The sequence below is a fragment of the Furipterus horrens genome, unplaced genomic scaffold, assembly GCF_987537825.1.
Source record: "Furipterus horrens unplaced genomic scaffold, mFurHor1.1.pri manual_scaffold_9, whole genome shotgun sequence".
Lineage (NCBI taxonomy): Eukaryota > Metazoa > Chordata > Mammalia > Chiroptera > Furipteridae > Furipterus > Furipterus horrens.
Genome location: NW_028327179.1, coordinates 3,483,103 through 3,494,955, shown reverse-complemented (window position 1 = coordinate 3,494,955; position 11,853 = coordinate 3,483,103). Strand labels below are relative to the sequence as shown.

At 57.0% G+C, this 11,853-nt stretch overlaps 1 protein-coding gene across 1 annotated transcript in view; it reads left to right on the top strand.

Annotated features, from left to right (window-relative positions):
* Window positions 1-184: 184 nt before the first annotated feature.
* Window positions 185-11,853, top strand: part of VOPP1 (VOPP1 WW domain binding protein) — a 35,872-nt gene continuing 24,203 nt past the window's right edge. The window contains exon 1 of the mRNA XM_090287008.1: window positions 185-316. Coding sequence (XP_090143134.1) covers window positions 263-316 — 54 coding nt within the window. The 5' untranslated portion in view covers window positions 185-262. The remainder of the gene's footprint in view (window positions 317-11,853) is intronic.

Genomic DNA, 11,853 nt, shown 5'->3' with positions numbered 1-11,853 from the left:
CTCTGCGGCTCGCGGGACGCGGCGGCCCTCCTCGGGGTCCCGACCCAGCAGCCGAGCGCCCCCCGGCCGCGCTCCAGGTGCCCGTGGGCGCGCGCTCCAGCGCGTTCCGGCCGAGGGCGGGGCGCGGGGCGGAGCGCTAGGAGGGCGGCGGGTCCCAGTTCCCCGCCCGCCAGCCGCCCGGCCTGTGGCCCAGCGCGGGGACGTGCCACTGCCGGGTTCCTGCGACGCGAGCGCCGGGCGCGCCCGGAGACAACGCGGAGCCATGAGCCGCCTGGCCCTGGGCGCGGCGGCGCTGCTGCTGGCGCTGCTGGCGGAGGTAGGGGCCGGGGCAGGGGCCGCGCCGCCGGGTGCCAACCCGAGGAGCCCCGGCAGCGCGAACAATGCGGGGGCCGAGCCGGGATGCCTGGGGACACCCTCTGCGAGAGCCCGAGAGGTCTAGCGGCCGGCTGAGAGCCGTGCCTCCGGGTCCTGCATTTGTCCCGGTGCTGGAACGTGTAGGGACCCCGGTGACGGGGAGGCTCCCCCGGCCTCTCCGCAGCGCCCCTGCGTCCTGCCCTCTGTCCCCATCCAACCCCGCCCCAACCCCGAAGGTTCCTTATTTCTCTAGCGTCCAGCGCCCGCTTGGGGGACCTAGGAGAGACCTTTGCGCGCCACACTCCCCCTGTCCCCTCCCCCGAGGGGACCCGGATCCCGTGGAGGGGGGCGTGGGGGTAGGGGTCCTGGGAGCGGCGCAGGCGCAGAGAGTCGGGGTGGGTGGGCCGCGGGAGGGTCCCGGTGCAAGCGTGGAGATGTAGTTGTGAGAAGATGTCGCGGGGTGCCAGGAAATAGCGGGGAGCGGCAGGAGGGAGCGTTCCTGCCGGGGCGGGTGACGCGCAGGGGCTTCGAGTGCGCAAGGAACGCCCCCGGGAGCAGCTGCGGGGGTGGGGGGTGCAGCAGAAGCCCAGGGGGACCCGGGGGAAGGACGGAGACCGGGAGCGCTGATGGCCGCAGCCCTCCTGGGCACCAGGCTGTCCCGGGAGGCCAGTGACATCCTCCGATGGGGGGCCACGCCCTGGCTGAAGCGGGTTCTTGAACCGGTGAGCTAGTGGCATTCCGGGCGCAGAGTTTGAACTCGGGCTCCTTCACTCCCTGCTCAACTTCCTTATTTTGAAGGAAATTTGCATTCAATTAATGACGTGAAGGTAAATGGATAATGAGTAACTAACGTCTCTTTCTGTCCTATTTGAGAGTGTTGGAAAACTCTTTAATAGTTGGGTGTGAGTGCTGGAAACCACTGCTTGGTTTTCTGAATTTACTAAGAATAAATGGTACAAGAGTGGGGAGGGGAAGTCTCAGTGCTCCTGAGAGGAAGGGTGATGGGGAAGTTTCCTTCCCGGGGCTGTGCCGTAGCCAAGACTTTGTGTTCTTGATACGCCCCAGCTTGGTGTTCTAAGGTCTCTGTGGAGCGCCTCCAACCTTGCCTTCTTTTGTTTGGTCACATAGTTCTTTATTTACTTATTTATCCACCCGTCCTCACTGGATGACAGGCTCATTGCTTTTTAGAGAGAGCAGAAGGGAGAGAGAGAGGGAGAGAGACATCTGGGTGAGAGAGAAACATTATCTGTTGACTCTCAAAGGCACCCTGCCTGGGGGCCCAACCACAACCCAAGCCTGTGCCCTGACCGGGAATCGAACCTGCAACCTTTCAGTCTGTGGGACGATGCTCCCATCAACTGAGCCACAGTGGTCAGGGCTGTTCATCATTTTAAAACCTTAGGAATAACTTCCTCTCCGTGAGTCACTGTACGTAACAGAAAAATGGAGCTGAGACCACTATTTATCATAAAAGACATGCCTCTGCGCCTACCCGTGCAATGCCCACCCCCACCCCCTTTAAAAATCGCGCCGGATGAAAATACCCAGCGTTCTTTTTGGTTCTACTTCTGCCGGTCGGTCGTCAGGGTGTGTGGTGCTGCCCTGGTGTGGATCGTTGGCCGCCGCAGGGATCAGTTCTTTCCAAAATAGCTGTTCTGCAGCCTGGGAATTTCTCGTCTTAGTCAAGTTCAAACAGTATCTGAAATGTTGACACATCTTAAAAGCAGAACTGTCACAACACGGCGCCTAAGTGACTAAGCCAGTGCTGTCACCAGATCGAATCGCTAGCTGATAGGTAATTTTTGGTCGCGGCGGGCTGGCGTGGCGCAGCTCACTTTTCCACAGTGCTGATCCGGAGGTGTCTCTGAGGAAGTCAGGGGATTTCTGTATAATTCATCACATGGAATTTTATACCTGAGATCTAGATCTAAACATCTCAGGAGGAGTTTCTGTTACATCGGGCGCTCTGAATTTCATCGAAAAGATGTTGTTATCAGAACCCCTTTGATGCCTTTGAAGTCCCAAATCACAGACACAGATGAGTTGTTACATACAATTGCTCCATGTGCGGGGACCCAAAGGACCCTCTTGCATCTGAAGGCGTCAAAGGGGAGATGTTCGGTGGCTTCCGACGGCCAGCTGCAACCTGGGACACTTGTCTTTGTCTCTTTGTTCTGCCTGAGCCGGTTTCATTGTAGTTGCTAGTTGTTCATAAGTCACCTGGAATGAGGGGGCCCTGGGGACAGTGTTTATTCCACGCTGGCCCTCCAGCACCCTGTTCCTAGCTGGTAGCACCCAGGGTCACAACTGGGATCACAATGGAGGGGACCTAAAGGCTGTTAGGAGGGGTGTCCTCCCCGGCTTCATCCCTTTATCGAAACTCACATACCTGTTACACACAAAGACCACATACTGTTTTGTTTTGTTTTGTTTTCTTACTTAGCAAACTCTTTTAGAGTTCTTGTTCTGTCAGGCATTGTCCTGAACATTTAACAAATGTCAGCTCGTTAATCCTCTTGGCAGTTCCTTTTCTCCCCATTTTTATTTCAAACGGGAGCTGCTGAAGAACTTGTCCAGAGGGTCACTGCCAGGAGCGTGGGGGCGGCCGCTGTGAGCGGGGCTGGGGCCGCACCTGGACGCAGCTGCCTCCCCACCTGCTGCAGGGCCAGTCCAGACGGGCACACAGCGGGCACACAGTCTTCTGGAGGCGGATGGTGGGCCTGGGTGGTGTTCATCCCACCCCACGGGGGCACCGGCCATGTGGTGGCAGTCACCCGTCCTTAGGGGGACTGGAGAATTCAGCCTCCGGCTATGGGACTTGGAAGGGGAACCGGGGGCTGTGGCCAGTGCGCCCGCGGGCCTCTACCGGGCTGTCAGCTGTGGCCGCGCTTCAGGAGTGGCTGCTGACAGCGCCTGCCCTCCCCAGGGGACACTTCTTGGTGCTCATTACTGAGGCGCCCGTTCCTTTGTATTAACTCAGAGTTTCCTGTGACTGGCAGGAGAAGCCAGCAGGGCCCTGAGTTCCTGTCCCCCCTCCCCCAGTCCCTCCCTGCCAGCTGCTTGGGTCCCAGGCACCAGCCCCAGAGAGGCGGCGCCCCCAAGCCCCTCCGGGTCATAGAGTTCTAGGCTTCTGCTCGGCCTGCCGCCCCGTGAGGTCCTGGGCCCACGGCTCCCAGCGGTCCAGGCGGGGTCGTTTCCAGCTCCTTCCCTGGGCTGTAGCAGCGCCTTAGAAGCAGAAAGGACAAGCGCTCTCGGACCGGACTGTGCTTTTGTTGACCTTGGGGGAAATCAGGCCATGGGCACGTGCGCCTCTGTGGGCTTTGAGTGTGCTGTTACCCAGACAGTCCCACTGCAATCTCCTCCTAGAGGTAGGTTGGGGACGCTCTTGTAATAGACTTAGTTGTTTGTTTGTTTGTTTGAAAGACTTGTGCATTTCTTTAAAAATATATCTTTTTTCTTCTGTTGGTTCCAGAGAGAGGGGAAGGGAAGGAGAAAAAGAGGGAGAAAAACACTGATGGGCTGCCTCCCGCATGCCCTTGACCTGGGACCAAACCTGCCACCCAGGCATGTCCTGACCGGGGACTGAAACAGCGACCTCTTGCCCTGTGGAATGATGCTCAACCCACTGAGCCACACAGCCAGGGCTGTTCTGAGGGCTCTTTCCTTACTGAAGTGAGCCCAGAAACGTGTGCTATGCTATTTAGTGGAAAATTCCCCAGGGCTGGGGCGGGGGTCACTGCACCATCCACCAGGGGATGAACTCTGCTCCGTTATTTCATTCCAGGCACCGGCGTCTGTATGTTCTTGATTCTCCTGGGAATGCGGCAGCTTGAAGCAAGGCTGCCATGTATTTCAAAGTTGTCCTGGTAAAAGCAAAGCCCTTCTTGGGCTAGAAAACAGGGTGGTCTCTTCTTGGGGGGGGGGTGAACATTTTCTTTTAAAACTAGAGAAAGGAAGAGGATTAGTGAGTATTTTTATCAAGTCTTGTGTATGTTGACACCTGGGAGTCTTGAAATTAGGACCAAATCACGTTCCTGGGTGACTTCTTTTTGTCCCGTGTCAGATGTCTTTCATGCCCTGGAGCCCCTGGGCACCAGTTTTCTGAAACACACCTTCTGAGCCCTCCCACTCGTTAGAGCGTTTAGAACCTGAGGGACATGCAGTTTGAATGAAAAAGGAGCGCATAGGGAGCTTACCTCTGGAGGCTCAATGGGAGGCCGCGTGTCTGCTGATGACCGGTGACAGTGATGGGAGGGACTCCGCTCTGCAGGGGCAAAACCTGGCTCCGGGCGTTTGTACCAGGAGGGCAGGTGCCTTGTGCCCAGACTTGCAAGCTAACTGGCTCTGCTTTCTGTTGGCAGACGTCACTCTGGGGGTACGCAGGTTAGCCTAGTGGCCACTCGGTTTATTAGCCATGGAGGGCAAGTAATTTTCCTGGTTATCTTTCCTCGATGAAGCTGCTCACAGGCCACCCTCTCCATGAGCTTTATATATAAAGTTCTAGCCCTGGCGGGTGTGGCTCCATGGATTGAGTGCCGGCCTGCAAACGGACACATCGTGGGTTCAATTCCCAGTCGGGGCACACGCCTGGGTTGTGGGCCAGGTCTCCAACGGGGGGCGTGTGAGAGGCAACCCATCGGTGTTTCTCTCTCACATGGATGTTTCTCTCCCTCCCTCTCTCCCTCCCTTGCCCTCTGTCTAAATAAATAAGTAAAGAAAAAGCTTTGAGATTCCAGCCCAGCTTCGCTCTCAGCCCCCTCGCTCTGACCAGTTAGTTCCCTCCCTGCTCTCTGTCACCTTCACAGTAGGACGGGGTTTACTTCCTGCCGTCTAAGCGTCATAGCGGCAAAGGGTTTACTCCCCTTCGCTCACTGAAGCGTCCCCAGCTCCCACCGCAGTGCAGAGACGGAGGAGGGACTCAGCCTACATGGGTCATGACCCTGGGGAAGGGGACAGGAAGGGACTTGATCAGCGACAGCCTCGACAGGGACGCCTGCGCTAGGACTTAGCGGCCGTCCTGTGCCGGCGTGAGCACCGCTAGTGATGGAAACGCCCCTCCCACCGAAGCGTCGCCTTGCCTTCGGGGACAGCTGCAGGGGTTCAGGTGGGCAGTGCTACGGAGGGGAGGTGGCTGTCTTTACCTGGTCCAGGTTTCTCCTTCCGACTTTCCAGAAGGAATGCAGTCACCGGACAGCCCCTCAGCGTTTGAGCACAGCGGTGCTGGCCCCATGGTGTTCTTCTCCAGCTGCGTTCCCGCCCTTCGTCTCTGCCAGACATGGTGCGGCAGCATCCTGGCCGCTGCACCCCAAAAACTGCCCGCCAGTGGTGCTTGGGAAACCCTCGCCGTCAAGCCGGCAGCAGCCCTACGAGGACGCGCCGAGGGATTCACTTAAAATGGGGTCCAATTTCCATAGTGAAGAAGGGAAAGTTTGCCTGAGACTTTATTTTGGGGGAAAAAAACCCAACAAAGCTTTCTGACAAACGTCTACAGTACATGATGGGTTAGTCTTCCCCTGACGGGGGGAGTTAGTGGCATGGTCATAGTAGGGATTTTCTCTTTTTTCCCAGGATTATTTGCACTGGTAATCAAACCCATGTCCTCCCTCCCACCTCCCGCTTCCCTTGGTCTTTTTTATTTTTCAGTCCTCACCCAAGGATATGTTTACTGATTTTAGAGATAGAGGACAGGGAGGAGGGAGGGAGAGACAGACAGACAGACATCGATGTGAGACATCAGCTGCCTGCCACAGCACCCCGTCTGGGGATCAAGCCCACAACCTAGGTATGTGCCCTGACCAGGAATCGAACCTGTGGCCTTTCAGTGCACGGGATACGCTTTCGCTCGCTTTTCTGCTTCCCAGCATATGGCAGCGCATGCCCCCTCAGTGGCCCTTCCTCCCCATCAGCTTCTCAGGCCCCTCCTTTGCACCCCAGTAGCTGCTGATGTCCCCTGAGCTTGGCCGAGGACTTTCTCCTCTTCTCATTCTCTGAAGGATTTGGAGGAATCTCACTGACATCTCAACCTTCATCGACAGAATTTGTGCTAATGTATCCAAAATCTGTATTTCTAGCCCAGGAATCCCCTGCTGAGCTCCAGCCGGTGTTGGCCTGGCTCCCCAGGAGGGATCCCCGCCAGGGCAGCCCCCAGGGCTCTCCTGTCTGCATGGGAGCCCGAGCCCACTCTCTCACCAGGTGCCCCCCGCCGGCTTCTGTCTCAGTCAGGGGCCCCACCACCCACCCAGGACTCCACTCCAGAAACCTGGGGCCAATCCTGCCCCGCCTTTTAGCCTCCAAGTCCCATTGAGTCCTCCTCCTTAAGGTTTCCAGAAGGCACTTCTGCCGAGTACTTTGCGCACGTTAGAGCGTCTCTGGTTGGCAGTAACGGGGCGAGCCGGGGTGCCTCCGTCTGGGCATTTCTCACTGCTTTCCTAGTGACCCCAGTTCCAGATAAGCGTTCATGTTTGGGGACTCACGAGGGCTGGGAGGGAAGGAGAGCTGAGATTGTAAGGTTTGAACAGGCCAGCAATAGCCTGTGTTGCAGACACGTGTCCCTCTGGACGTGCCTGTCACTGCATAGTTTTTCTAAGTGGCAGCCACTAGCCGCGCAGTGCAGGCTGGGCTGCTGAGCAGGACGGACGTCAGCCCTGCTGTGAGGGTCTAGAAGGAAGTGATACCTGGACGCTAGGCCTCGGAAGAGTGTGTGTGTGTGTTGGGGGTGCAGGAGATGGGACCGCAGTGACGCCACAGTGACGGGCACAAGGGCCCTTAGGCAGTGATGCATCCCGTGAGTGGCCGTGGTGTGTGGCAGCGTGGAGGGGAGTTCCTGCTTTGGAGCCCCTGGGCTGTCTTGTTGGTTTCTGTAGGGCAAGTATTGAAACCACAGCCAAGATCGTGAGACCCAGGTCGAGAATCTAACTATTATCTGTTTTACAGTAAATGAATTGGGGTTCACAGCGCCGCCAAGTAACCTTGTCTTAGGGACCATGTCGCAGGTAAATGTCCCGCGGCTGCCCGGGTGAGTCTTGGATTTCCCCAGCTTGGCAAGCAGGCCCCTTACAAAGGTGTTCCCTGCTGAGGAGTCCATCAGCCACCCTGGCGTCTCCCCTGAGTTCGGCAAAAGCAGAAGTGAAAATACTTCCCCATTGCATTCTGTCCCCAAACCCCCCCTTTCTGGAAAAAAAATCCATGAATCCCGAATTTATAAATAGCCGGTATACCAGCTAGAGCTCGTTTCTAACAAAGCCTCCGGCCGTGGAACACAGAGGCTGGTGAGGTGGGCAGGAGACGCAGTGAACTCGTGGGCCTGTACCCTTAGCTCCCCAAATGGCTCCACGTGGAATTTATTTTAGGAAGATTGCCTGTTGTAATTGCGTTGGCAAGCCTTTGTCACGTTTCCAACGTGGAAACCCAGGCCGAAAGCTCCACCCTGCCGTTGACTGGGACGGAGCAAGGCCTGGGCGCTGGCTGCCGGTCCTGCCGGAGGGCGTGAGCGCGGTCCCCGCTGCGTCCCCGTACAGCCCGGGAAGCCTGGCCTCTGTCTCCGCGGCGGTGTTCTGTCGCCAGTCTGGGCTAGCACAGTTGGGTGACAGGCCCTGGGTGGGAGAAGAGGGCTCCCCAGCCTCCTTCTCTCTCTCCCGTGAGGGGAGACCTTATTCACTGACGTGTAGATTGGATCCCGCCTTCGGAGGGAGGTGGGGTACAGGACATGGGGGCTCCCTGGGCTTTTGGAGGTGGTGTAATGTGGTGGGAAGCAGACCACGTGGGAGCCCGACGGACCCGTGTTTTTGGCTGATTCCAGCATTTTCTTTCTGGGCACGTCACTTGGCTTCCCGGAGTTTCTCTGTGGCAGTGGGGCAGTCACGCCTGTCTGGCAGGAGACACACAGAGGCACTCCCACCTCCTTGGGAGGAGAGGCACTTTGCGCCGAGCTTTGGAAATCGGCCAGCTCGTCCCTGCTCTCCCACTGCAATTTCTAAGTCCACAAGGTGCTTCTGTTTGTCATGTCGTTGGTCCCGTGGGCCGCCTTCCCCGAGGGGTGCATGCCAAAGCCACAGATGCACGGCCTCGCTGTGAAGGGGCCAGGCCCCTTTCCCTGGTTGCTAACCTGCCTCCCGGCGCTGTCCCCACCCTGCCCACCTTGTCAACTCCACACCCATTTCCGATTTGTTCAGCGGTCACTTTCTCCTCTGGTGGGTTTCTGTTTGCCCCCCAGCTGTGTGAAAGGGGGAGCCAGTCTGCTTCCTCTGACTCGCTTACGCTTACCCCTCCCTGCTCAATGTGTCCTGGGGTGAAGGGACGGAGACCTTCCTCCCGCCATCTCTGTGCATTTGGGCATCGGCTTGGTTGGGAAACTGGGCCTCTGGGATGTGCTTTGCTGCATGCTCAGAACCTGACTTGGCCCCTAGCGCATTTGGGGCGGGAGATTTCCCCTGGCACCGACTCCAGCGGGGAGGACTTGCAGATTTGCACCTTCCAGGCATGGCTGGGACCCACTCCAGATGCGATCAAACTGCCGCAGGCCTGGCAGGTGGGCTTTGGCGCCCACAGCCTCCCGCTGACTGGGACAGCGGCCGCGGTTGGGGGCTGGGTGCTGGGTGCTGGGGGCTGGGGGCTGGGTGCCGGGGCTGATGAGTGAGGCGCGGGGCAGGCAGCGGGCGTCGCGCTTCATGTTGGTCATTTGCCAACCAGACCGCAGCGCTGAGTTCCCTTGGAGAGCCTGCCCCTTTGCCTTTGGCTGCGCTGTCCCCTCCTCTGGGGATGGCCAGTCTCCCTGCTGCGCCCGTCTCACCGACACACAGCCTTCCCCAGGAAGTGTGTCCTGACCCCTCAAGCCCACCTGAGCTCTGACTTCCAAACGTCAGAGCTGGGGCATAACCGGGTAGTAGACATCCACGAGGAAACAGAGATGCGGCGTTCATGACTCACCACACAGAGCGGCCGGTACTCTGCTCAGGGCCGAGCCAGACACACCCTGGGACGGTTGTCCTGAACGCGTGGATGTAGAGGGACTTCACTGCCTTCTGGACTTTTCCGCCCCTCGTCTGCATATCAGGACCACCCAGTCCCTGTGGACCCAGCCAGAACCCCTCATTTGCACGGACGAGGTACACGTGGGGTTTCGCCTTTACGAAGCTGCCTTTCTTGGCTCTCCCTGGCGTGCGGCTGGGTTGCTACCTGGACCCCACCTTCCAGGCTGCAGTTCCTTAGGCTCAAATATCGGATAAATGGTTTCTGTTCTGAGTTACCATCTAAAATTATTTTGGTCCATCGATTTTTCACACACAAAGCCGGACAGCTAAATTCCCCGGCAACGTTTCCTTATCTTAAAGCTATGGTGGGCAGAAACGCCAGGTCTGTGGGTGTCTGGGTGGAGCTTGAATGATCAGCACACTGATTTCTGTGTGTTCAGAGATCTCTGTGAGGGTCTTTTCCTGCTGCTTCTCAAATGGACACGATTCTGTAACTCCCAAGAAGCTGGCAAGATTTATTGGTAAAAGGAGATTTAAGTTTAAAATTTAGATCCCTGTTCTTAAACGTCAGAGAAGAACAGGACTTCACTATAAAATCAGCCAAAATGTGCCTCCCAGCCTCGGTGGTTATGTGGTATCGCAGTGACAAAAGAGCCAGGGAGGTCCCCTGGCTGCCAGCCCTCAAACTCCTCCCACCGGCTGGCAGGGGAGTCACCTGGGGAAATCCCGGGATTCTGTGGCTTTCTCTCCAGCCTCAGAGATGGGAGGGGTGTGACCTGGGTGTTACTGCTCTTAGGTGAGAGCCTTGGAGTCATGTGGAGCCCACCACTGAGTCTGAGCCGCACACACACCCCCAGCTGCCTGGGGCTGCTAACTCCCAGCTCAGCAGGTCGCCAGGTGCCTGGCCTTCTGCCAGACTGGCAGTCGGCATAAAGTGGGTCACAGAGCGCTGCTCCTTTCTCAGGCTGCTCACCGTGCTGAGCCATCTCTGCGTTTGCTGGTTCATTCATCTGCGACCCAGAGGCTGCCCGTGGCCCCATGTGCCCCAGGCATGCTGGGGACACTGTCTGACACAGCCCTGGAGTGGGTGTCGGGCTTCTGTCAGCCTCGGGGAAAGGCCATAGCCAGACACAGCCCTCGGGTGGGTGTCGGGCTTCTGTCGGCCTCGGGGAAAGGCCACAGCCCTTCCATGTAGCCCGCAGCCCCGGCTCCACTGCGGCCTCTTCTCCGTGATTCATGTCTGCTCTCTGCCTCTCAGGGTTCTGTCGTTGCTTTGTTCTGGGCACGACAGGTTTGCCATCAGCTTTGCGTTGTGGAATAACTTTAGATTTACAGAAAAGCTGCCAAGCTAATACAGGGTTCTTGCGTACCTCTTCCTCGGCGTATGAGAGTTTAACTTCTCATGCTGCCGTGGGACATGTGCTGAAACAGAAACCTGCGTGGACATGGGACTGCTGTAACAGAACCCGCGGGCTGCTCCGATTGAAACAGAACCCACGGGCCGTTCGGTTACAAGGGCCTGACTGCCCGCCGCCAGAAGCATAACTCTCAATACCGGAGTTTGGTGAAAAGAAAAAGAGTTGTTTATTTAATGGCTATATAGATTTAGATTATTTGCGGATTTCTGCCGTGAAGTCTCATTTTCTTTAAAACACCCACAAACACATGGTTCTGCCTCCCCCTACCAAACCAGGCTAGTTTTAGAAAAGTCAGAGATGCAGTCTTCCTCCTTCCCAGACACAGCTCAGCTTTACCAGCAGCTGCCAATCATTCGATCCTGACTGGGGAGGTTTTGCCTGTGTTGCGGTGCTCCCCAGCTCTTAAGGCAGAACCACGTGGGGTTCCCAGCCTCCTTGTAAACCGCATGGAGTTCTCCTTTCCTTTCAAAGCCACATGGTGTTCTCCTAACATGTCTGCTGATTATTTTTAAACCCCTCGCTGTGTCCTGTGACGCAGTGGGCGTGGTAACCAGTTTTGACCATTCACAGAATCTGTGTGCGTTGCTCTTTCTGTACCATTCCATGGTCCAAAACCCCTCCCATCTTCTTGGGGCCTTGGAAGAACCAAAGACGCTAGCCACTAGCCACAGACATGTGAAGGCATCTTAAAAGCTGTTTCCTTTCCCCATCCGCCAACCCGCAGGCTCTGGGGATTTTCGGACACCCCCACTCTGTAACACTACTAGTCAGACTTCAGGCTTTATGTGAATTTCACCAGTTTTCCGACTCATGTCTTTTTCTGCCCCAGGACCCATCCTGGATACCGTGTTCAGTTCGTGCCCCTAGTTCTTCAGGGTTGCGAGGGCTTCCTGCTTCCTGTCACTGCCTTTGCCTTTTCTTTAAGGGTTCTCTTTGTACAATCTCACAACTTGGTGAATTCCCTGGGAAAGATTATATATTCTTTTGTGGGCTAACTTTTAAACACAGAGCCTCCCCCGCCCCACCCTTCCCCAGTGATAGATCTGTTAGCTTGGAAGGCATGTGACCTGCGGGATGGGCACAGGGAGAGGTGTGGTTCCAAGCAGGAAACC